The sequence below is a fragment of the Candoia aspera genome, chromosome 10, assembly GCF_035149785.1.
Source record: "Candoia aspera isolate rCanAsp1 chromosome 10, rCanAsp1.hap2, whole genome shotgun sequence".
Classification (NCBI taxonomy): domain Eukaryota; kingdom Metazoa; phylum Chordata; class Lepidosauria; order Squamata; family Boidae; genus Candoia; species Candoia aspera.
Genome location: NC_086162.1, coordinates 25,592,463 through 25,617,652, shown reverse-complemented (window position 1 = coordinate 25,617,652; position 25,190 = coordinate 25,592,463). Strand labels below are relative to the sequence as shown.

At 49.0% G+C, this 25,190-nt stretch overlaps 1 protein-coding gene across 2 annotated transcripts; it reads left to right on the top strand.

Annotated features, from left to right (window-relative positions):
- Positions 1-671: 671 nt before the first annotated feature.
- TIMM50 (translocase of inner mitochondrial membrane 50) lies at positions 672-24,930 on the top strand. 2 transcript variants are annotated; one of them, XM_063312510.1, is made up of 11 exons: positions 672-923; positions 2,121-2,268; positions 3,377-3,408; positions 13,257-13,278; positions 16,820-16,878; positions 17,906-18,025; positions 18,323-18,427; positions 19,881-19,979; positions 22,311-22,467; positions 22,798-22,904; positions 24,352-24,930. In XM_063312510.1, exons 1-11 carry the CDS (start codon positions 678-680, stop codon positions 24,451-24,453), a joined length of 1,197 nt encoding a protein of 398 aa, XP_063168580.1. In that variant the 5' UTR covers positions 672-677; the 3' UTR covers positions 24,454-24,930. The 2 variants fall into 2 exon arrangements, with proteins under 2 accessions (XP_063168580.1, XP_063168577.1); XM_063312507.1 differs by having other exon boundaries at positions 672-929.
- Positions 24,931-25,190: the final 260 nt, after the last annotated feature.

Genomic DNA, 25,190 nt, shown 5'->3' with positions numbered 1-25,190 from the left:
ATTCCCCAGCCAGCAAAGAGGCCAAGGTTGAGACACTGGTTTAAGCAATTCATGCTCTGGGGGAGAGATTCAGTGTTGTGGATTCCTACACAAATAGGATCAGCAATATTTGTGGATGCTGTGGCTCTATTTTAATGTTATGTGAAAAGGGCGGGGGGAGGAGATGGACCAGGTTTTCAAAAAAAGACCGCGCTGCCTGTGCCACGTGCCTTGCTCTTCGCACGTGTCTTGCTGTCCCCTCCGCTCTTTAACCGTGTCAGTTTTTACGGGAAGATCGGTCCCATCGGGGAAGGAAAGGCTCCGCCCCTCCGGTTTCTAGCCAATGGGGGCCGAGACCGCTCGTTAAACAAGAACGGCTTCGGGGTCTTCTCCACGCCCCCGTGAGCCATGATTGGCCAAGAGCGCCTCGAGAAACCTGGGAAGCGGTAGAGCGCTTGCGGATTGGGTATCGTGACTCATTTCGCTGTCTTTATTGGATGAAGCTTTCGAGGGGGCGGACGGCACGCCTCCGGAAATATTAATGAACGGGCGGGCGAGAGGGGAGGGGACCTGGCCGCTTTTCCCTTTCGGATTGGCCGTCTCTTCCTTCCCTTTCGGAGCGCCCGCCCGACATCCCCGCCCCCTCGTTCCTGATTGGGTACGGCCGGCGCACGCGCGAGAGGCGCCCCCGAGGAAAGATGGCCGCGGTCGTGGCGGCCGCTCGTGTCTTGTCTGAGGCGGCGCTGACGGGCGGGCTGCGGGCGCTGCGCGGCGTGGGTGGTGGCGGCGCCTGCTGCCGGCGGTGGAAGCGGGGCGGCGCTTGGGCGCCGCCGGGTCGGGCGTTGAGCCTGGGGGCTCCGCCGGGGGTCCCTCCTCAGGAGACCGGGGCGGGGCCGGGGCTGACCGGAGCTGTCCTGCGGGAGGTGATCCAGCAGCAGCAGCAGCAGGAGGTGAGGGCCGGCGGGGCAGTCCATCGGCCTCCGGGCAGCCCGACCCGCCTCGTCGCCGGCCGCCCCAAGCGGCGCCCATCGCGGAGCCTCCTGCGGGCGCCGTGCTCCAGTGGCCGGGGAGGGCGGGCGGCCAGGAGAGGCTGCTCGCGGGCCTCGGCTGCTGGACCGCCTGCCCGAAGCTCAGAATCGAGCCAGAAGGGGCAGCCTGGGGCCCAGAAGCCCCCTAACCTTGGGGACACGTGTTCCTGGAGCCTCAAGGAACGTCGCAGCTGAAGTCCTAAGGGGGGCCTACAGCCGCGAGGACCACGGTAGAGACAACCTCCTGTAGCCCGCCCGCCCACAACATAGCCAGTCGCTGAGAGTTTCTCTTCCTTCGCTGGAGGCTTTCATACAGAGGCTGGATCCTCATCTGGCGGGGGAGGGGGCTGTAGAGAATCCTGCAGGGTGCAGTGGGTTGGACTGGATGACCTCTGCGGTCCCTGCCAACTCGGTCATTCCAAGCTTAGCTGGGGCAGTCACTGAATATGTAATCCAACTGAAGAGAATATCTGTAGCTTAGGGTTCAACTGTGGAGTCCCATGTCTGACTGGAAAGGACCAGGGCTCGAGAACCTTATGTGGGGAGGGCACAGAGGCTTCTGCGTCTGACATGTGCCCTTCTTGCGACATACAGTAGGCATCTGAGCCTCTGTCTCATATCACCAGGAAGCGCCTTGATGTAATGTGCTGCTCATCCCCCAAGTTGTGATCTGCTACCACAATATGTAGTGTTGTTAGTGTTTCATCTCTGATAATCTTAAATACCTCTGGCTCAGTTCACAAGAGCTTTTAATGAATTTTGAATAGCATGCTTCGCACATTACCGTACGAGCTATGATCAGTTGCTTCAACTATCATTCAAAGCCAAAACAACCGAGCCATGTTATAGCGTAACTGTATGTGCGAACTAGACCACATTTTATACCTTCTGAGTTTAATTAAATTGATTGGAGGATTAGATTTCTAATTCCTAGCAAACGCTTGTCTGCCTTATTGTAAAGTTGTCATCAGATGCTGTGTCCTCCATCTTGGTGTAATATCAGCTTGAGCCTAGTTAAATGCTGGAGATGAAAAAAATATCCTATACATGGTTTCTGCAGTTCTGGTAACACGTTTCCTTGCCTACCTCCATTCAGCTTTTTCTCTCTTTTAGTCAACAGGAGAAGAAGATGGGAAAGGTTCTGATGAACAGCAAGATAAGACAAAAAAGCAAAAGGACAACACTGCCTACACAAAGAGATTGTTACAGATAGTAGGCCTTCTGGGAGCTGGCAATGGGGTAGCAATTATCTACATCTTTGGTAAGTCAGCTTTCAGTCAGAGGCCTGTGCTTTCATGGTGCACCCAAGATAAAATCAGCACCAGACATGACAGTCAGTGCATCATGTTAAGGCTCCCTTCTCTGGCTTATGATCATTACGACAGTTTGAATGGTTGCAGTTGTACTCTACGCCAGGCCTCTGGATATCATCTTCCAGTTATTTGAGTTAATGGAGATTTCTGTTCCGTCACTACAGTTTGAATCAAAATATACATGGGTTGGACAGTGCTCTGAAGGTGAAGAGTTGAATAGTTGATTGCCTAGATAAACCAGGCCAAAGATAAACCTAGATAAACCAGGCCAAAGGGGACAATGGCTGTGTCCTCTTTGACTGCACTGTCGACTAGTTGGCCAACCAAGAAGATTGCTTGATGGGAAGAATTGTGTCCAGTTTTATTTCTGTATCTATCCTAAATCCAGCTTAGTTACTGTTAAGAGATATGATGAGGTCGGATCCTTTCATACGCGTGTCTCCCCAGGCTATTAAATTTCTCCCCACTTCTCATTGCTGCTGAGGTGACAAGATAAAAAGCATCTTCCTAATAGCTGAAAAAAATCTGGTGCTTGTAAACCTCAATCAGTCTGAGCATGGTCATAGCCTATGTCAGGAGGCCTTCCAGCAATTGCTAAACTACCCCTCCCCGCATCCCTCACTCTTGGCCTTGCTGCCTGAGATGCTGAGAGTTGTAGCTGAGCAACAGGTGGTGAGCATTAAGTTCCCTGCCTCCGTCTGAGGAATAGTAATTTTTCATTGGCTTTTCTAGCACAGCAAAAGGTAAACGCTCCCTCAACTGGAGTTTGACAGGTAGTGATTGCAGGGACGTATGTGTATAGTTTGCTTGCGGAAATATTTTTTTCTTGCCTCTTTCTAGGACATCTTTTTTCTTCTCAATCTAGCCTGAGATTTCCTGGCGAGGTCCCACTCAGGGACTAACCAGAATCAGCCCTGCTTAACTTTCAAGATCAATCCAGGTCAGGTCGGTGGTCCTGCCACCTACAGTGGCCCAGCTCTCGGTGTGAACGTAATGTTACAGAGTGACCTTCTCGGCTTCTTTCTCTCTCACTCACCCGCTCTCTTTTTGCGGCAGGTCGTAATTCAGTGGATGAAAATGGTGCGAAGGTAGGTGGCTTTGTTGTCTCAAGGGTGGTTCTCTTGTTAACTACATGGCTGCCACTAGGGGGCATCAAGCATTCAAAGGATGCTGTGCAGTTGGCAGCCAAATGATGCGGCCAGTTTTATCTGCAGCACAGCAAAGATTAAATCTGGCACCAAATAAACTTAGTGTCTGGTAACGTCTGACTGGGAAAAGCAGCAGCGGGCTATGGTGAAAGCCAGCATCACCAGGGATGTGTATCCCTGTAGAGAAAGACCACTTTACAGGCAAGCTTCCAGAACAGCAGTCATCCGGGTTTTCACTGTGGTTGTCAGTCCTTTAAGATCGCAGCAGCCCTGAAAGGCTAGTTATCCGGGGAAGGGCTTTTTCAAGTTCACCAGGAGACCTTGGTTAGACTTGAATCTATTTCTTCCATTTTGATATCCAGCATTCTAGCTCTCACCATGGGCCGTGAGGTGGCAAGAATTCTTCAGCTCCAAAGATAACCAGCTCAGAGTCACAGAATCAAATCTTTCCCCTCAGCCATCCTAGCAGGACTTCACAGTGTCTAGTGCAAAAGCAAGAAAGGAGGTTGTGTGAGCAGTGACTCTTAGTTGCTGGCTTGCAATGCTCCAGTTTTGTTAGTCTACTTTTGTTTGTTTAATACAGTGTTTCTCAACCTTGGCAACTTTCAGATGTGTGGACTTTAACTTCCAGAATTTCCCAGCCAGCCTTGCTGGCTGGGGAATTCTGGGAGCTGAAGTCCATGCATCTTAAAATTGCCAAGGTTGAGAAACACTAGTTTAGTACATTGTCTCAAAATTAAAATAGCTACCAGTACTCTTTGTTTTATGCTTTTCTGAACTATGTGTTGTTATTTGTTCTTCCCTTCTGTAGTTTTCACTCTCCCCACTAACACATACTTGCTGCCTCTTATTAATCCATCATGCCTCTTTTTACAAAACATCTCTAGGGATACTCTTTTTAATTCTCATCCCGATTCTGAACAAAATGTGCAACTTGTAAAATAACCAGCTGTAACTTTGGGCAGAGAAAAATGCTTTCCTTTAACTGAGTACAGAATGTAAGCCAGCCCAGCTTCCCAAATCCCTTTTGTGCCACCGAAACAATATTTGGGTGGCTGTTTCCTGTTACACGATGACTCAGCCTTCAGCTTAGGATGGGCGATGGGGAAAAGCCAGAAGCCAAGTTCCCACAGATGTTTTGTGATCCTGATGACAGCAGGCACATGTTGCCAGGGGTGTGCGAAAGGGCTTGCTGATGGGAGCTTGATGTACCTGTTGTCCTCGGGGGAACTGAGAGGCTGCTCCTGCCCGGTAGCTCTACGTGTCTGCTGCTGATGCGGTAGTTGCCAACTCTTGTCTCTTTAGGCTTTCAGCATTTTGTCCACTTGTGGGCTTGTTGTTTTGTTGGTGAGTTTCAGAGAAGAACTCCTTATCTCTTCATTCAACACTGTAGAGCTGTGTTTCTCAACCGTGGCAACTTGCAGATGGGTGGACTTCAACTCCCAGCCAGCCATGGGAGTTGAAGTCCACACCCCTTCAGGTTGTTAAGATTGAGAGACACTACTATAGATGGAAAAAGCTGTGCTTAAAGTTTATAGCATGATTGTTCGTTCTGCATTATTGAGTTACCTTTTTTTTTAAAACTAATAAAGCCCTTCTCAGTTTCAACTTAATGAGTAGTGACTCTGTGGATAGGTCCATGGTGTGATCCTGGCAGCAATGCAGAAGTGGGTTTTTCATTATTTAATTCATTACCCTTTCCTGAGTCTTCCATCTGATCCAGTCTAGTTTGCAACTGACATTACTGAAGTACACATAAAACAAAATACCGCACTAGAATTCAACATGTGCATAAATGTGTAACTGTTTGTCCCCCACCCCCTTAGCAGCAGTTATGTACAAAACATCCTAAATCTTTAAGCATCACTTTTGGTATAAACAGTATTTATTTGGAGCTGGGAAATGCAGGGGCTTCTGCAGTTGCCTAGGTTTATACATTTTTAATTTGTGATCCATCTTCCGCGTTTTCCCAACTTGGCGCTTTCTAGATTTGTCTAGGGTGACAGTATCTGGATGCTCATCTGAACAGTTTTTTAAATTGTTGATTCCTGGAGGGATGCTTTCTTGTCAGATCCTCCTATTCTGCTGCCCTGAGTGTGAATTGCAAACCACGCTGATCAGGGTGGACTCTTTTGATCTGCAGCACAAGTCCCAAGTGCCCTTGAGGAAACAAGGTGTGAATTGCTAGTGGCCTTACATATCCCTGAGGCATTTTGAACTGTGACTAAGATACACCCACCCACTACCCCCAGCACCTCTTTTTTAAGGCTCTGATTTCCTGATTGCCTTTCTGTATACTGGCAGCTTTGATGTTGGAGGAGGCAAAAGCTGCCATTCTTCACTTTGTTGTAAACAACACCTGAATTATCTTAGGAGGTGGGGACATTGCACTGGAGTACCCCCGAGCAAGAGATGGCTTCTTCAACTCCGCCCCCCCATGAATGACTCTCTTTTCTTCTGTTCTCCCCCAACCTTCACCAGTCATCCACAAACGTTCCTTTCATGCTCCTGGGCCTTCATTTCTTCTCACTGTTATGGGCATTAGGTCAGCTTATGGCCGGCACATGCCATCTGCTTCAGATTGTTTGCACTGACAAGCACCTTCCAGCACAATTGGCGGCTGTTCGCGAAGTGTACGTTAGAAGGAAGCAGGTTGGAGCTCAGACCTCATATGGCTTAGCTCTTTCTCCTTTAATGGAGGCAAAGGAGATGCCGCGTTTGCCCACCACAGCGCCGATGCACAGTCAGAATTTGGCATCCAAGTGGACTTTTCCCCCTTGCTTTAAAAATCAAGCTTTAAGCAAGAACTATATCAAAACCATTCATTGTGAAACTTACGTTTATTTTTCATGTTCTGTGATACCATTATTCCTTGGATGATTAGTAGATGTACGGTAAGACAGCTCAATTGCCCTAGAATTACCTCATTAATACGGGAGCTTCCTGCACAGTGTTGGCTAGAATAAATGGAACTTACACTGGTTATCTCAAATAGAATAAATTGTATGTGTATAAGTTTGCCTCAAAAAGGAGCCTCTGTTTTTGGGAAACCCAAGGGACAGGATGTCTAGAATCCTTGCAAATGGCCTTGCTTTGAAGTAGCTCCCTGCCTTTCCCTGCCTGCCCCTTTCCGTCCTGTTCTGAGGCCATAATAAAACCCCTTTGGTTTTGCTAATGACCCTTCTTTAGGCTGCCTGTCGCATTCATGCGAATGGCCACAGTGAGGCGTGAGGTGGCCTTCAGCAGAGCAAATGTGCCTGGTCTAAAGGCCGTGGCACACTTCACAACTTCCTGCAAGTCGCATGGCATCACCTGGGTGCAAGAGGACCTGTCCTGTCTAGGCATATCTTTGCCTAAGTGGTTGTAAAACAGAGTCAGGCTTTGATCTCTGTTTCTTTCCCACACTGTGCTTTTGCTTCCATGTCCTGAGAAGTGTGGATTTGCTGAAAGAGGCTTCTTGATCTTTTTTTATTACAAATTTCCTTTCTCACTCTTCCCATATGCATTGATCTTCCAGCCTCAGTCTTGAAAACAAAATGTTGGCAACTTCTGGAGAGCTGTGAGTAGGGCAACATAAGTGAGCCTTTTGGATGTAGGTGACCCTGGCAAGGAGGCAACATTTGAGTAAATCTGGAAGAATGTTCTATTTCTTGGTACCCCCATTGCTCTTTGCACATCTTGGGAGAATTGTTTTCTATTGTTTTGAGTAAGGACCTCCACAGTATTTTCCTGACTCTTACATATCTGGTGCTGACACTTTTGTAACTCTATATCCTTTCCAACCATCTTAGAAACTGAAGTGTTCAAGAATCTGTTTTGTTTACTAGATATGGGTCTTATGATGAAGACTGGGCTGTAGTAAGATGTGTAGATTTCCCAGGCCTGTCTCTCAAGGTGGTGGTGTTGAGCTTGGAAACTGATTTAAATGTTGGTTGAAAGCAGAGAATTACTTTCCCTTAAAACTAAAGCAAAATTGTCAAGCAGTGTTATAGAGGATCATCACCTTACACCAGTGTTTCTCACCATTGCTGGCTGGGGAATTCTGGGAGTTGAAGTTCACACATCTTCAGGTGTGGCCGAGGTTGAGAAACACTGCCTTACACATTGCCATCTCTGCTCCTGAGTTCAGCCAGACTTCTCTAGGCTTCCCAGTCAATGTACACCCAGTGGAACCATGTTGGCTCCTGTGCACCAGATGGGAGGCTAGTGGGGACAAAGCTGTAGCTGCTTCTGGGGTTTTAGGTATTGCAGAGAAGGGAACGATGGGTGAGCAGAGGAAGGGGCCAGATCTCTTCAGTTAAACTATTTCTGAACCGCACATAACTCCTTGTAGTCCAGCACTTCCTGGGCAGATCCTGCATGCTAGAACATTTGCCAGAACCTTCCAGGTGATCCTGAGCAGGCTTATTAAAGGGGGAGGGTTCCTGAACAGGGAACGCCTTGGCCTCCCCTGCAGTAAGCCATGCATGGGCCCGCACAGATCTCTCCAACCTCCTCTGCCTTGAGTTTGTGGCATGGTTCATTTGTGAGTCTCTCTGGCATTAAACTAGTAGAGAAATCTGGAATCTCTAAGTTCTAGCAAAATAGTGTGAAACTGGTTTCCTTGAAATGGCCTCTGTAGCCCTCAGTTGTTTCATGCGGTCAACAAGTGTGGGGATGAATTCAGCATTTACATGCTCGGTTGGGTAAACCTGGTAGCAGTGGCTGGATTTGGTTAAGTATGGTGGGAGGGAACCAGGGAGGGGAGCAGACATCTGACAGCTGCTGGTGGGCTGCAGGACACTGCCTCCTCTTGGTTGTCAGCCCTAGTTTCCTGCCTGTCAAGTTGATGTTCTGCTGCCTGGAACAAAGGGGGAGGAAGATTAGGCCTTGGATTAATCTTGGTGCATTTTGCAGTCTCTCTTTGCCTCTTCCTACTTACTTTACATAATCCCAAATTCTGTGGCCAAAGGGGAAAAACGAAACAATGATTCGTGAACCTGCGTGCGTCCCTTAGCGGTGGATTAGAATTGTTTCATGCAGCGTTCTGCCCCGGAGCTTTTTGGAAGGTAGACCCAGGGTTATTAAAATAATCACCATGCCTTTTTGTAAATTTAGGAGTGCCAAGGATTTTATGGGATTGTTCCAAGCCCAGCCATGGTCTGAGTGGAGGATTTTAGAGCAGGTTGGGACTTCTTTAGAGGATTTTGCAGTTTAGGCCAACAGCTGCTTTTCCTTCTGCACCTGTAGCCGAAAAGAATGAGACTCTGGCTTTCAGCGAAGGATGGCTGTGTATTCAGGCGCTCATGCACGATCGGGTGGGGGTGGGGCGACTGTTGTTTTAAGATCTGTTAAGGCCTGTTGTAGCTTTGTATGGATGATTCTTTGGTGCTCAAACAGCTGGTGCTTTCAAAATGGGTAGAGTTGAAAGGCTGCTTTTCCCAGTGGGTCATCCTGGGCCTGTGGATCAATGCTGAGAGAGGTGGTGCAGCCACATTTCAAAATGTCGGGGCCTGATTTTTACCCAACGAAGACTTTGTGGCCATCCAAGTTGGCTGCACGCAAATTTCGTTGGTCCTCAAGCAGTGCTGCTTAACAAGCCGGCCATGCTGGGTTTTTTCCCCCTTTCCGTTCTTGCCTCCTGAATCGGAATAAAGTTATGCAGCGTGCAGGTGTAAAATAGTAAAGGAAGTCAAGCGATTGTGTGGGTGGTGCAGTGTTGGAAATCAGTAAGATCAGTGTAGGGCCCGGCCTTTAGCAGTATAAAAGGGCTGATCCAAAAAGGGCCCGGTGGGATTTTTAAGAATCTCACGTCTCTTTGCCCCCCCGCCCCGCCCGCCCCCAGTTCACTCCTCTTGGTTCCCCACTTTGGTGGGGCTGAGGCTTGCAGGCACTGCTGCTCAGGGGGGTGCTTTTGCCTTGGAATCTCACACACACACACACACACACACCGGAAATCAGATTGGCCCCATGTTATCGGCTTTCCGTCAGCTTTCAAAACCTACATTGTTTTGGACAGCCTGTAAAGAATGAAATGACACCATCCATTTATTATTGTTGCTGTTGCTTGTATTTTATTTTACAATTTGTAGCTTTGTGTTGTATTCTTACTGCAATTGTATTGATTGCCACATAGCTATCGTTAACAGTCAGAGTCTGTGGATTCTAGTGGTTAGAAATCAAGTAAATAAATAAAGCTCCCTCTGTTTCTGAAAATCACTCTTTTGGCTGTTTGAGGACTAGTGGCTGAAGTTCATGAATGGCTCTGATTCCTAGCCTCAAGGATTAATCTGAATGTTCAGTCAGCCTTCAGTCTGAGGCAGTCGCGGGTAAAGATGTTTGCGCCTCTGTTCTCTTATCAAGGGGAATGAGCTTAGTAGTCAGTGTCTGTCCTTCACCTCAAGTCCTTACCCGTTTTGTTTATTCTCTTCATCCGTCAGGACTCCTGGAAGGAGGCAGATGATCCAGGAATAGCTTATGGGGGGGGGTGTTGGTCAGAGTACTGGAGGAGGCTCCCCGATAGAGCGTCTCCCCATGAAAACTCTTTTGGCTCCGAAGACTTCAGGGCCACGATTCCCATGTGTGCCTAGGGCCCTGCGTTATCTCAACATGCAGCAGGGTAGCTGGTAACCCAGAGCGATGTCCTACCCCTTGCCACAACCATGGGGTTCTGGGGTGTGAGAGCCATTTGGTTGGGGCACCAAAGCTCATTGCTTTGGCAAACACAGAAGTAAATTAGAAAAAAAAAAAAAAAAACAGGCGCAAAAGCGATTGCTGACTTCTCAGAGAAGACGACTGGAGGCCGCTTGCCCTGGCTGGAAATTTCCTTTCTGCCCCCCCCCTTTCCCAAATGCATCTTGGGTGGGCATTCAGTGAAGGACTCTGTTCATGCTTATCATCCCTTTGGCAGATTTTGAGGCACAAGGCTCCTCGCAGGAGCTACAGACTGTCATGGCTGCCCCATGCCTCTTCTTGCTTGCACACATTTTATTATCTAATTTTTATTCTGCCTTTATTATTTTTATGAATAACTCAAGGCGGCAAACATACCTGATACTCCTTCCTCCTCCTATTTTCCCCACAACAACAACCCTGTGAGGTGGGTTGGGCTGAGAGAGAGAGACTGGCCCAAAGTCACCCAGCTGGCTTTCATGCCTCAGGCAGGACTAGAACTCTCAGCCTCCTGGTTTCTAGCCCGTTGCCTTAACCACTAGCCCTTTGGAATAAGTTACCCCCAGAGGTAAGACAGCCCCCAGTCTCCCGGCCTTCAGGAAGGGGGTTAAAACCTGGTTCTGCCACCTTGCTTGGGGTGGGAAGGGGGATAGCCATTCATGGGTGTGGTTGGCACCATGATGGGGCCAATGATAAGATCTTGATTTGCCATCCTGTATTTATATTTTATATTTTGTACTTTTCACATTTATATTTATATATATTTATATATATATTTATATGGATACTGTATTATTGTAGTGACATGTTATTTTATTATTTGTAAACCGCCCAGAGTCATCGTATACGAGTTGGGTGGTGGAGAAATGCGATAAACAAACAAACAAACAAACTGGCTCTCAGGAGTCAGTCTCTAAGGGGGTTGCTGGTGAGTGCTCTATACCTGGGCCAGATCGGAACTCACCTGGACATGATAACAAGCTATTTCTTTTCCTCAGAGCATTTGGTACGTCATCTGCAGGAGGGCCTGGTGCAAGGAAACAGTGTTTAGACCAGTGTTTCTCAACCTTGGCCACTTAAAGATGTCTGGACTTCAACTCCCAGAATTCCCCAGCCAGCTTTGAGAAACACTGGTCTAGACACTGGAAAGCTGCTTTGGGCTTGACCAGGTGGTTGGCCTCCTTGGGAAACACAGTAGGTAAAGGTAAAGGTTTCCCTCGACGTAAAGTCCAGTTGTGTCCGACTCTAGGGGGCGGTGCTCATCTCCGTTTCTAAGCCTTGGAGCTGGCGTTGTCCGTAAGGACCCATCCGTGGTCATGTGGCCGGCATGACGACACGGAACGCCGTTACCTTCCCGCCGAAGCGGTACCTATTAATCTACTCACATTTGCATGCTTTCGAACTGCTAGGTGAGCAGGAGCTGGGACTAGCAACGGGAGCTCACCCCGCCACGCGGATTTGAACCGCCGACCTTCCGATCAGCAAGCTCAGCAGCGCAGCGGTTTAACCCGCAGCGCCACCGCGTCCCTGGGAAACACAGTACTTTGGTCTAATCCAGTAGCCAGGCAGCCTTTTGTTGCCTGATTCTACCCCTCATTTGAAGTTTTCTTTCAAACCCTTTCTTGGATTTGACTCCCATCCAGATTAGGAAGTTGGCCAGTGGCTAACAGAGGGTGAGCATTTTTGAGGCATTTACATTTTCTCTTCCAGATGTGTTTGATTTTTTAGCTCTGGCCCCTTAAATACCACCACCACCATCATCATCATCCACTGTAGGAGAAGAGCCCTGTTAGTCTATGGTAGGGAGAAGTCAGAAAGGGTCTGGTAACAGCCTTTCCAATTTAATAAAAAGGCATAAGCTTCAAAAATCAAAAGGAGTCTGGTAGCATGAAAGCTTAGGCCTTTTAATAAAATTGGTTACTGTAATTGGAAAAGGCGCTAAGGGTAGAATATGGAAAGAAAGGAACCGTGATGTATCCTTAAAGAGAAAGGATAAAATATAAATGCATTTATAACTGCTGTAAAGAAGATCAGAAGCCACTCCTTTGTATCTTTTCTCTTTTTCTTTTTTATTTCTTTCCAATTTACTTATCACTTTACTTCCTTTTTTCTTTAAATTTGTATTTTTTAATAAAAAACTTCTTTAATAAAAATTAGAAAGAAGAGGTGGTACCAGACTCGGTCGTCACCATTAGTAGTAGTTGTAGTAATATTTTTTTGGCTCAAGCTCTTGTTTTAGAACTGTTTTCTTTTGTTTCTCTACCAGCTTGTCTGCTTATGCTGCCATTGTTTTAACGTGTAGATTTGTTGCATGCCCTTGGGGCTCTGGGCTGATTTTGCTAAAGAGAAACAGCTGGAAGTGCCTTCCAAAGCCACAGGTTCCGGTGCTGCCACAGAATTTAATGAAGCTTAAATGCCTTAAAGTTTTGTTTCCTCTCTTTATGATGCATCTGTGTGGATGTGACAGGGAGACCTCTTTAATACACGCATCTATTTCCAAACAGTCCTGGGGAGCAAACAAAAAAGAGCATCTCTTCTCTTGTTAATTCCTGTGTCTATCACACCAAGGCATTGTTTGTTCACTCAGTGTCTGAGTCTCCACCATATCCTGACTTTCTTTTTAAAAAAAAAAAAAGGAGGTTCCTGCTTCTGGAATGGCACTGTGGGCATGGGAATAAAAGTATCCCAAAATTAACCGTATCCCTCGACAGCTATGCATCTCATCTTCCTTCCTGCCATCTGTTTTGACCTTGTCTGTCTTCCGGTGACCTGCCTGCATGAACAGTCTGGGCTCACAGTCACAGCCTCCTGCTCCCTCCAGGACCATTTTGTAAACATTAAAAGGAAGAAAATGAATCATGGCAGCTACTGTGCTACCTCACACAACTCCGGAGTGCTGCAGCTCTAAACTGGCCTTCCCCAACTTGGTTCCCTCCTAGTGTGTTCGGGAATTCTGGCAATTGCAATCTGAGCACATCTGGAGGTGCCACATAGGAAGGAGAAGGCAGTGTTAAATCGGTAGAGGTGTGTGTGTGTGTGTGTGTGTGTGTTGTCCCCCCTCCCCCTCTCCTATTTTGGGATATGTAGTGTACCCTTGGAATCAAAATAAGCATCTTGTTTTCTCTCTTTCTTTGTAGATTCCTGATGAATTTGATAACGGTAAGTAGAGAGACCAGGGTTTTGAAAATTGCCTCGATGTGCTGTAGTCAACAGATTGAGTTAAGAGGCAAAAATGGGAGTGAAGGTGTTGCAGAAGTAAACCTGGAGGTGCCACAATTATTCAAGGGAAGCACAACTGGAACTTACCCCCAGCTTACTATATATTATTTGCAGCTGAGTTTATGTACCAGAATTTATTCTTAAGTAGCATAGCTGCATTTCTTGAGAGCAAAATGAACATCGGGAAATTATTTTCAGACATAATATGCTTCAGTATTCAAGCCCCTCGTTGGGGCTTAGGCTCAGCTGAATTGCGCCAGAAAATACTCTCTAAGTAGGTCTTTGGACCATAAGCTGGACTGTAAAAGAACTGCTGCAGCTGAGACCTGACGCCCCCAGCTCATTATCGTCTTTTTAAAAAACGAATGTTCCCTTAGTACCGTGTTGAGAAAGAACCAGAATCGCTTCCCATTTGTAATTGGCTGCACAAGCAAAATGGCTTCTGTCTTCCTTCAGCAGCTGCCTCAAAGCAGATGTGTCCATCCCTAAGCGGCAGGCAGAGTCTGTGGTCAAAAACAGACGGTCAGGCGGAACTTTGGCCGGGACCAGGCGCAAACCTCCCTGCTCCTGGGGCCTCCCCTCCCCTCCCCACCTATTCCTGCGCATAGCTGGAGGCAAACATCCCAGGTCGCCTGACAATGGGGAAGAATGAAGAGGCCGGAGGACTGGGGCGAGGGTGGCACATCCCCAGGGTGGCTGAAGCAAAGCGTGTCACTAGCGTTCCAGATGTCCTTCTGAAGAGAGAGGCAGCCGGAGAAGCAGATTTCAGATGTTGATGTCTTCCTGGGGGTACATTTGGGTTGCAGGCAGGCTCCTGAGGCTTCCTGACCCATGTTGTGTAGTCTCTGGGCTTTTGCAGCGGCTTTTGCTGGGGCTTGACCAGAAAGACCCTGCGGGTGGGCTTGCTTCAAGCCTGAGACTGACTGACTTTCTTTCATTCTTTCACTCTTTGCTTTACTTTTGACTGGGAACATAGATGAATCTGATGACCTCTTAGATAAGACCTCTTGAGTGAGACAGGCGGTGGCAAAATTTGAAATATAAATAAGCAAGCTAACTTACGCTGCTCACAGGTGGCACAGCTCTCATCAGTTGTCTTCAGAGTTGGCTGGAATTGGGCAGCATGAAAGTCAAATTGCGATTAATAACGATATGGTGGGATGGCCCTCTTTAGAAACGCGGCATGACCCCTTGTAGCCAGGACGGTCCAAGGAGAGTTCTCTGGCTTTCCTGCCCTGGAACCTGCCTGCCATAAAATTTAGGAGAGAGTCTTCGCTTTCCGAGTTTTGGAAGTCACGCAGGAGGCCGGAGGGAGGGAGGCACGAGTTGCCTTTGTGCAGCGGAGGGCCAGATGGCACCTGGTGCCAGGCCTCCCCAAAGCAGGTTGTGGTGGAACGTTTCTGACAGAGCGGGAAGGGGGGCTGCTCTGGGGAAGGCACAGCAGCGCAGTGCTGAGACGGGAAGCGCCCCTCGGCGGCCTCTTTCATCCGGGCATATGTGCTGACAGAGTAAAAGGAGTAGCCTCATTGTGGCCCACAATAAATTTACTCCTCCTGCCCCCCTTCCCTTTCCTCCAGACTTCCAGCTAACTCGGTCCCTCCTTGGTAGAAAGACTTAACACGTTGCGGGCAACACGCTTTGTTTAACCATTTTGTTTAACTGCATCTGGCGCTGCCCCCAGCCACCTCTCTCCCCCCTTCCCTTCCTGAATTGTTTAACTGCAGCAGCTTGCGCAGGAGAGTGGCGGAATCCCTGCCCAGGCTGAGAGGTTACTTAGCTTTTCCTGTGACGGGGTCTGGAAGCCCCATGATCCAGGGCAAAACTTGGGGCTCTTGTTCATCAAAAAGGTTTTACACTGGTGCTTGTAGCATGTTGCAGTTTACAAAATAAAACAAACGTGACACCCCAAAGGCGATCCACTTCATCCAGAAAGCAGCATCACGATGAGTGAATCGGTTTAAGTCAACCCAGCAAAACTAACCCAGGAAACAAGTTCTGTTGCTTCTCCAGATGCACAGAGCCAGGGGCTGAGCAGACGTTGGTTGTGCTTCATGGATGCGTTAGGAAAGGAACATGCAGAGAAACCCGTGGAGTTGTCCTAGCGCTCCACTCCACCCAGTCTTAGGTTGGCAAGAACCGTGGCAGGACCCAGAAACGAGCTAGAAAGGGGTCAGGGGCCCAGCCAGGTTCGTAAGTCAAGCTCAATGCATTGCTTTAGGTTGGGATGTCCTGCCAAGAAGAAACGTGGCTTGTTCAGGGGTTCAGAGAAGCTGCCCTGTGTCTTCCAGCAATTCTGAACTACAGTTTCCATAATCCTTAACAGTTGCCCATTTGGGCTGAGGAGACTGACGGGAGTTGCAGTCCAGAACAGTTGGCTGAAGCAGGCCGGGCTAAACAAGTGACTTAATGCTGCCCCCGAATTACCTGTGTTCGTAATAGTCAGCCAAGCAGACCACATTTCCACGTCTTTCTGTAGTGCGCACACTCTCTCTTGCTTTTCCATACCACAGAAGGGAGCGCTTCCCAACTTTAAATGAGGGTCTGAGGTATCAAGCTCGGGTGTGCACTTATGTAAATGTTACTTCTTCCTGTTTTGGCCCGATATTTGAGGGGGGGTGCATCTTCCTCAGATTCCACCGTCGCACCCTCTAGTTGACAGGAATCCCCGCCCGCTGGTGGGGCTGCCCTCCAGCCCAGCTGCTCTGCTCATATTACCATAACAATGCCCCCCAAATTACACCCCATTCAACAGGCCTGCCTTTGATTGATTAACTTACAGTTTCTGTTTGAATAACCCTGGCAGCGAAAACCTGAAGGCTGCAATCTCAGAGGGATCGTTAAGGGGGCTGGTGTGGCGACTGCAGTCTCGCTCACACGCTCTTTCTTCCTCAGCCTGACCTCTGCTTAAGCAAGCTGGTCACTGAAGCATCCCTTGTATTTTTTTGGAAGGACTGCGGCCCCACATATGTTCCAGCCCCATCAGACAGTTCAGGGCGGGGCAGACGCAGCCGGTTTAAACAGCAGTGATGGGCTCTGTTAATACTGCTCATAAAGATTCCAGGTTCAGCGTTGGAGGAATCATTTTTATTCCATTGGTAAACAGAGACCTCGAGGCAGGCCTAAAATGGTTTGAAGCAAGTTTAAAGGCAGTGGCTTCCTCATTCCCTCCCCACAGAAATACCTATTTGAAAATGAAAATTGTGCTGCTTGTTTTTGAGGGTGTGGAACTGGATTTACTGCATCCTCAACTGCAGTTCACAGTCAGAAGTGGCAGGGTTTAAATCAGGCTAGAAACTGATTTCGGCTGCAAAGTCTTTGCTTGCACACAGGCGCAAAAGGCATATCAGAACGGATGCATGTCAGATCACGTTTAGACGTTTAGCATCCAGATATGCAGAACAGCAGAGGTCTGTGACCTCCGTTCCGTCAGGAAAGCGTGAGATGTGCTCCATGGGCCTGCAAAATCCTTTCTTTCTTTCAGATGTGGTGATAATTCAGCAGCTCCGAAGGTCATACAAATACTTCAAAGATTATAGTCAGGTGAGTGGGTCCTTCACGTTTCATCTATTTTAGGGATGTTTTAGAATCTTTTCACAGTTCTCCTGAATGAAGAATTGGCTTTTCTAAAGCACCAAAATGAGCTGCATCCTAGTTGGGTTTGAAGAAAATTACACCCAGTACTGCTGGTGACACATTCCTCAAGAGCTCTCAGTTCTTACACATTTCCTGAAAAGAAAAGGAAAGGGGAAGAAGAAAAGAAAGCCACAGCTAGAAGGTAGTGAGTTTCATTCATTTTGTATCTTCAGGAATCCAAGTAAACATTATGAAAAAGCAGAGCTTGCCGATTGCTGGATTAAATTGCCTGCATTATCGTTAGATTGCCAGATTATGTTACCTGCCTGGGGAGGGGCCAGACGCTGGGGAGAAGAGGCCGAAAGCCTGGCTCCCTGCTCACCTGGGTGACCGGCTCCTCGGGCCAAAAATGTTTGAAGCTGGGTGAAATGTTACGCAGTCCTGGTTTTCACCCCGCTCCTACAGTCAGGGCAGGCACAGTTCCAGAGCCACCTGTTCAGAAGGTTGGGGCAGGAAGGGGGGCGGTTACAGGAGTACCTTGTATTTGGGAGTTTGTAATACTAGCCTAAAGCATTATTATTGGCCTTGGAGCATGTTGGCATATTCTGAGGAGAAAAAAGTGGTCGAGGCTGCAGCCCTGGACCAGATACAGAGATGTGCCCACCCAAGGAGAAAAATGCGCATACGCAGTAAGGTGGGATGAGGAAGGGAAGGGGGGAACCATCTCCTCCGTTTCCCTTCTCATCGGTGGTTGCTTTGTGGCTGGCCACACCCAACATAGTTGGCATTTTGTGGGAGTGGCACATTGGTTGAAATAAGCTCCCCTTTGCTGGAAGCTGCTTCTGCCTGGTCTCCCACCCAACTCAGGTGATTTTTTTCTTTCTCGGTTACTAAACCAAGGATAGCAGCCTAGCATCCCTCCCTCCCCCGCCCACAAGCCTGTTCTGCATCCTCGCCTCTACTGATGGGACCCTGCCTTGATTTCTTTTCCCAGATGATCATGGAGCCCACCAGCCCCAAGTTGCTGCCAGATCCCCTGAAGGAGCCATATTACCAGCCGCCTTACACCCTGGTCATCGAACTCACGGATGTCCTGCTGCACCCTGAATGGTCGGTCTGTATCCTTTCCAGCTCTGGGGGAAAGGGCAGCACTTTGTCCTCGGAGCCCTGGGCAGTCGGGGGGTGTGATGGGCACTTGGCTGCCCTCCTGCCTGACCAGCCAATGGCCTGAGCTTTGCAAAGGATCGCTCTTAGGGAAACCAATGCCTGACAACGTTAAAAACGAAGCCCAGGGCGTTTTAATTTTTTTCATTTCCCTGCCCCTTCTCTGGAAGGAGGGAAGGAAGAGCTGGTGTTGGTCTTTCTCTCAGTTTCCCTTCTCCCTCTCTTGTCCTCTCTGTCCTGCCCTCAGTTAGTGACCGGCTGGCGCTTCAAAAAGAGGCCGGGCATTGACAACCTCTTCCAGCAGTTGGCTCCGCTCTATGAAATCGTCATCTTCACCTCCGAGACTGGCATGGTGAGTGCTCCAAGGCTGGGCCCTGCCAGGTGGGACTTTGTGCTCTTGGCCAGCTGCTGGGGAAGTGGTTTCCGAGATAGCAGAGTCCCTTGTCTTAAAGAGCAGCAGAACTGAGGCTTTGAGTACGCGGAATGAACTTGCCCACTCTATTTAAATTAAAATCCCTTAATTTTTGCTTTAATTAAGCTTTGAATAAATCCTATAGATCAGTGTTTTTGAACCTCAGCAACTTTAAGCTGGGTGGACTTCAACTCCCAGAATTCCCCAGCCAGCCATGCTGACTGGGGAATTCTGGGAGTTGAAGTCCACCCAGCTTAAAGTTGCCAAGGTCTGACACACTGATCTATAGATAAAACGTTATTATTTATAAAAACAATAAAGTCGGGATGAAAATTAAATATATAAAAATAAAATAAATAAAATTCACTTGTGGGTTTGGCTACTGCCAGGCGCTGTTCCAGCCACTACTTAGCTGAGATTTATGCCCAGCTTCGGGAATCACAGACATTTCAGAAAAGGGAAGGAAGGAGAATCCAGCTTGTTTGGAGGCCAGATTTGTGGCTGATGCCAGTGCTGGCCACACAGATGCAGAGTGACAGCAGGGATAACCTTAGGCCAGGTCAGGCCACGGAGGGAGGGGGGCAGGTTAGCCCGGCTGGGCCCAAGCCCCACTGGCCTGCTCTTCCCCTCCACGCTCCTTTCTCACACGCTTGAGTGGTGGCAGTGGGCGCTCTCCCAGGGAGCGTGCCACTGCTCATTTGAATGTGAATGGGCCCATCCCTGCGCCTTGCAGCCTATTGAATCCGGACTATTACTGTGCTAATTGAGGGGGTCTGTCCTTGGGGGGGAAACAGCAGCCCAGTCTGGAGCTCTGTGCCCTGAAGGCCAGGAACTTCTGGGGGGTGGGGGAGCTGCCTGTGTCCACATCTGCCTTCTTGGCTCTCAGTTGACCTGTGTGATCCCGGCTAGGCCGAATCCCCAGCTGTGGCTGTCGCAGTTAACAACCCCTTCCTTAGATGAGGGCTCTGCTGGCACCCTTGAGAAAAAAAGTACATGAAGATGCGCTCTGTGCCTGTGGAGGCAAGTCAGAGAATGTCTTGGATGCTGTGCAAGGCTGCCAGTTTTCAGCCAATGTGGGTGAACCTTTTTGCCTGTGAGCTATCTGTGTCCCCCACTCGAGCCCCTGGACTTGATATCTTCACTGAAGGTGTGAATTGCATTAAGCCGTGGCTTGGCTTTTTCATGCTCAGCAGCAGCATCTCTGGCAAGAAATGACTTCTGGCTAGCAGGAGTTGGCTGCGCCCCCTTTGAAAGGACTCGCACTGCAACTAAAGCATTGGAGTCGGACCATGCGTACTCTTAAGCTTTCTTCGACTGGAGCTGATGTGCGTAAAGTAGTTTTAGAAATACTTTGGGCTTGTAATTTCCTTCTGCCTTCCCTCTGCTCTCCCAGACAGCATTTCCCCTCATTGACAGTGTCGATCCTCATGGCTTCATCTCCTACCGGCTCTTCCGAGATGCCACTCGCTACATGGACGGGCATCACGTTAAGGTATTGGTGCAGATGGTTGGGAGGGCAGCTGGGCCAGTTGCGGGAGAGTCCCAGTGGCCTTTTAGCACGCACATTTGTAATGGTTTTTGATTTGCACCTGAGGAAACCATCCTTAAACCGAACAGGCACCTTCAGAAGAATATCCTTGGGAAACAAGGATATGCAAAGTCTAGTAGCAGACCCCAAACCGCAGCTACTGTTGATGTGTCTCTGCCTTTTACCGTTCATGTTTTTAATCGGCTTGATGCTGCTTTTAGAATCGTAGTTCTGGTTTTGGCTATCGCATTGCCATCTGCTGTAGGTTCCCAGATTCAGCAGGGTGTGAGCAAGATAAACAAACCTGCCGCCCTCCCTCGGTTAGCTGCATGGGCAGGACAGGTACTTTTGGGGAAAGCTTGCCTTTAGAACCAGTTTCTCCTCCATCCTGCATTCCCCCTTGAGGAGGATTTACTCGCCAGCATGATATTGGAAAGGCCCCGGGCCATCTGTTTCAGACACACTCAAGACCCGCCTAGGTCTTGGAGACCAGAGACACGCCGGCAGACCACCTGGCCCCGTCAGCCCCCAAAAGGCCTGGATAAACCTGTTTCGCGCTTCATTTCGCTCTTGCTCAACTCGGTCCATTGGCCGTGCTGTCCAGGTGTTGGTCCACCACATCTGGAGGGTAGCAGATTCGGAAGGTTTACAGACTGTAGGTGAAATTCGGGCTGAGCATTTTGACTGGCTTGTTCTCCAAACACAGGATGTCTCTGCAGGTCATGGTAAGCAGGGCTTTCTTAGCATGCCGCCTTGAAGGAATCCTACTAGCTTGGTTTGCACATAGGATTAAGCCATAATGGGGGGCCAAGAACTAGCCACAGAATGGCTTTGTCTTGCTGCCAGGTAATTGTGTGTGAGCTTCCCTGAGAACTGGCTGGCTGGAAATCCAGGTGTGCGGTCTCCCAGATGCACCGTTGGGGGATTCGGCTCCGCTGAGTCTAGCAGGGCCTCCTTCCTAGGGAAGAGCCGCAGAGGAGAAGGAGCTGGGCTATTTGGCCCCAGGAACCTCCTCCCACTGCTGTGCTGCAGGCCCACTCTTGGCATCCCCAGAAGGCCCTTTTCCGCCAACTTTGTTGCCTGTTGACTCTGCCTGGATGAGCACTGAAGCCTGAGATACCAGCTGCATATGCCACGTGGTCCACAATGCAGGTCCCCTGGGCCGGCATGCCACAATGGAGTGTGGATGGCTTAGCTGTGCTAGGTTGGACGGGGCGGGGGGCAAGCTTGCCTTCTGTCTGTCTTCTGTGCCGCCCCCCATCCCCCGTCACCTCCCATCTGCTGCTGGTGGGGTGCCTCCTCTGTATCTTAATTGTTTGGATTCTTCCCGCGCCCCCCCCTGGTAAGCAAAGCGGGAAGCAGGGGAGGTTTTCTCTTCCTGTGAAAAGCAGCCTCGCTCTTTGGCAGTAAATTGCTGAAGGTCCGTGCTCTAAGTGCTGCATTAAAGGCAGAGAAAAAGACCAAACTAACTAGCTTCTCAGGTAGCCCAAATGCTCAAGTATGTGGGAAGAAACTCTTTAAGTAAGTCAACCAAGCGATTAAAGGTAGATTGAAAGAAGGCGTTTTTAATTGTGGGGCGGCCAGATTTCTGTCTAATTCCTTCAGACTATTTTGCTTTGTACTGAAAATAAAGATTTGGATCTCCGGGTGATTTATTTAAAAGTAAAGTCTGTTCTAATCCAGCAAGGCAACAGAAGCAAATGAAAAGAAGAAACAGAACTGGTTTATTTAATTACTTAATGACTGTTGTACAACTACTGATCATCACAATCAATCCATACTTTTTTTTTAAAGCATGTGGGATTTTTAAGTATTTGGTGCACTAAAAAGTAAGTCTCAGTTCTTTAAAAACAGTTCTCTGAGCGATTGAGGCTATTTTTATTACTTTATTTGTTTAAAAGCTTACACAGCTTTCCAGTCAAACTGATGGGGTGAGTGGCGTGCATTGCTCCCAATCCATAACTTGGGTTAAAAACAGGTAATTGTAAATTTATCAGTTACATCAAATCCAAAGACCATAAACCACAATACAGCCATGCCAGAATCAGGAGTCTAAACCTTAGAAGTAGCATTTCTCTGAATTGTCCTTCTCTGAAACGAGGCAGGAAGAAAAATGGCAGAAGGATGTGGGGAATTTCCCTGCCAGGAAAACCAAAGCCTGAGGACAGGATTCACCGACCAGAGTAGGCACACCCTTCTTGCTGAGCGAGCAGGTCCCTCCGAAGCGCCAGGGGAGCCCCAGAGAGCACATCCCACGTGCCTGTTGGCCAGACTGCCTCCTCTTCCTCCTCTTAGGATATCTCCTGCCTGAACAGAGACCCTGCCAAGGTGGTCGTGGTGGACTGCAAGAAGGAGGCCTTCCGCCTGCAGCCCTTCAACGGCATGGCCCTGAAGAAGTGGGACGGGAATTCGGATGACCGCACGCTCTTCGACCTGGCTGCTTTTCTCAAAAGTAAGCGGAGGGCTGGGTTCTGAGGAGGAAACCGGCCGGGGAGCAGGACGAGACGTGCACACATTGCACCGAGCAGTCTCCCTTCCAGGCTGTTTGTCCAAGAGGGTCCGGCTGGGTCTGGGCCCACGTTCTGGTCGGGCTCTGGTCTGGAGACCCCGAGGTGCAAATGGGGGACGGTGGTGGAGAGAGGCTTGCGTCTGGGCAGGCTTTGCCCGCTGGAGTTCCGAGCTCTCCTCGGGGGAAGAAAACCTTGCTCCACCTAGCACGTTGGGTTGATACCACCACCCAGTCTTTGGGCTGGATCTGATTTGCGGTTCTTGTTGCCTGCAGCCATTGCCTTGAGCGGAGTGGAAGATGTCCGGTCAGTGCTGGAAAACTATTCCTTGGAAGAGGATCCTCTGGAGGCTTTTAAACGCAGGCAGTCCCAGCTGGAGCAGGTGCGAGCGAAGGGGGCTGCCTTTTCGGGAGGGGGGGGTTAGTCACCCCTGCTAGAAGGTGAAGGAGCCCGGAGCGCTTGGTGGCGAAGGAGAGCTGATGCTGTTCCCAGGAGTGTAGTCCCCAAACATGGTCCTCAGCCCAAGGAATAAAGCCACCCTGAACGCCTTCCTTGCTGAACCGCCCTAGATAGCAGCCAGGGTTTTTGGCAGAGATGTTTACAAGGGAAAGGGAAGGCCTTGAAGGAAGTGGAAAGTGAGACCTTCGGAGCGAGGAGCTGCCTATTCGAAGGCTTAAAGGAACCCGTGGCTTTGCCTGCGTATTTCAAATCTCTCAGTATGTATTCTCAGCCCTTCAGAGCAGGCCCGTTATTGCAAAGAAAAGATACCTTTTTAGCAGGTCTTTTTAGCAGTGTTCCCCATCTGTCCAAGCCCCAGGTAGATAAACGTTGCAACACAATTCTTGGCGAGAACGTGAGATGCGGTGTTACTGAGAGTCGGGTCTGTTTCTGAAGCCCACATGTTTTTTTGTTTTTGTTTTTCATTTTCCTTGGCACCAAGACTCTAGTTGGTTTGCAGTCAAGGAATTGAGCCCGGGGCTGCGTGCTTTCCTAAGGCCCACTAGTTGGGCCCCTTCCTGATCTGCACACTTGGCATCAGTAGCTGCAGGAGATTGCCTCTGAGAACACACAGAGCTTTTCCTGCCTTTCTGATCAATTTATTTACAGCCAAAAGTTCAAAATAGCAAATTACAAATACAGTCTAAAATTTGGCATTAGATAAAACAGTTCAACAAGTACAATATTTAATAAATGTTACATAACACACTTAAAACTCCAACTCACTGGGGAGTTACAAAAAACCCTGTTTTTATAGCCATAGTTAAAAATCTGGCTGTTGCCTCTGTAATTCTAGGATTTTCATCTGCAGGTAAAATTTTAACATACTAAGAGTATCACTTCCTGGTTTTGAATTTAAAATCAGCCAGATAACCTCCTGCCAAAGACTCTTATCAGATTCACAGGTTTATATTAGTACCATAAAATGTGACCCACCATTTCAAGATCAGCGCCATTACAGGGGTGAAATCTTTGGAGAGATGGGGATGTTTTGAAATCTACCATGTAGCCAATTTGATGGCAGCACGTTTAGTCTGGCTTTTGAAAAGGCTATTCTGTATTGACGTAAATACAAACTATTCAGATATGCAGGGAGCTGAAAAGTGCATCTGTAATTAATTCCAAAAGTTACAGGCGAACACAACACTTTGGCCTTAGCCATTGACTCCCGTAGTGAATTATGCCATAATCTTTGCTGAACACGTTTGACCGCGATAGACAGTCCTGGTTTAACCCCTCCGGGCTGGAATGGTTTCTGAGGCACCTGGGTGAGCCGGGGGGCTGCGTTTCGAGGCCCTCGGTGATGGCAGGTGCCTCTGTCTCTTTCCCAGGAGGAGCAGCAGCGCCTCTCTGACCTCTCCCAGCACAAGAAGCAGCAGCTCTTCCTGGGCTCCCTGGCAAGCCGGCTGTGGCCTCGCTCCAAGCAGCAGTGACCCTGGCACCTCCGGGCACGGCCACCCCATCCACGGATGGACTTCTCGGCTGTTCCTGCCCCTCGGGCCCCCAGCCTTCTGCAGGAGGGGCACAGGCTTCAGTCCAGCTGGACGCGGATCTCGGGCCACGGCTTGCCGCCTCTTGCCCTCGACGTATGCTCCAGTAGCAGCGGCGGCGGCAGCATCTCTGAGACCGAGACATTGGTGTGCGAAAGCGAGCCCGTTCTGCCCCGCTTGGCGGGGAACTGCCTCCGGGGAGCAAAGCCACAGCATAACCAGGAACTGAGCCTCACTGTGACAGCGAGAAAAGGAGGAAACTCAAGCAGGGAGGGAGGGAGGGAGGAGATTGCCTCTCCAGCGGTCCTTCATCTCTTGTTATCATGTTCCCATCAGGCGGCAGACTGTGCTGTTAGCCTGTTGGGGTGAATGGAAATGAATGTTGGGTGCACTCGAAATAAATGGCCATCTTTATAACGACATCTTCTGCAGCGTCAGTCCTTGTTTCCACACAGGTCAAGGCGGGGAGGAGGGGAGGGAATGCGAGGCAGGGTTGGGCAAGCAGGATGATGTTGGAATTTTCTTGTCCTGTAAGCCTGTATCAGCCCTGCCTTTTCCCCCATGCTCGACATCTCGCTGCTGTAAAATCATTGTTAGTCTTTGTCCTGAATCTAAGGTCGGATGTAAACAGGAAAGAAAACCAGCTGGAATGTGTTCAGGGTGGGGGAGAACTCAAGTTC

Excerpts from the sequence above, each read along its gene's own strand:
- TIMM50 (XM_063312507.1), top strand. The coding sequence starts at position 678 with ATGGCCGCGGTCGTGGCGGCCGCTCGTGTCTTGTCTGAGGCGGCGCTG. Across the intron at positions 930-2,120 it reads AGCAGCAGCAGCAGCAGGAG|TCAACAGGAGAAGAAGATGG; the intron begins GTGAGGGCCGGC and ends TCTCTCTTTTAG. Across the intron at positions 18,428-19,880 it reads TCACCTCCGAGACTGGCATG|ACAGCATTTCCCCTCATTGA; the intron begins GTGAGTGCTCCA and ends CTGCTCTCCCAG.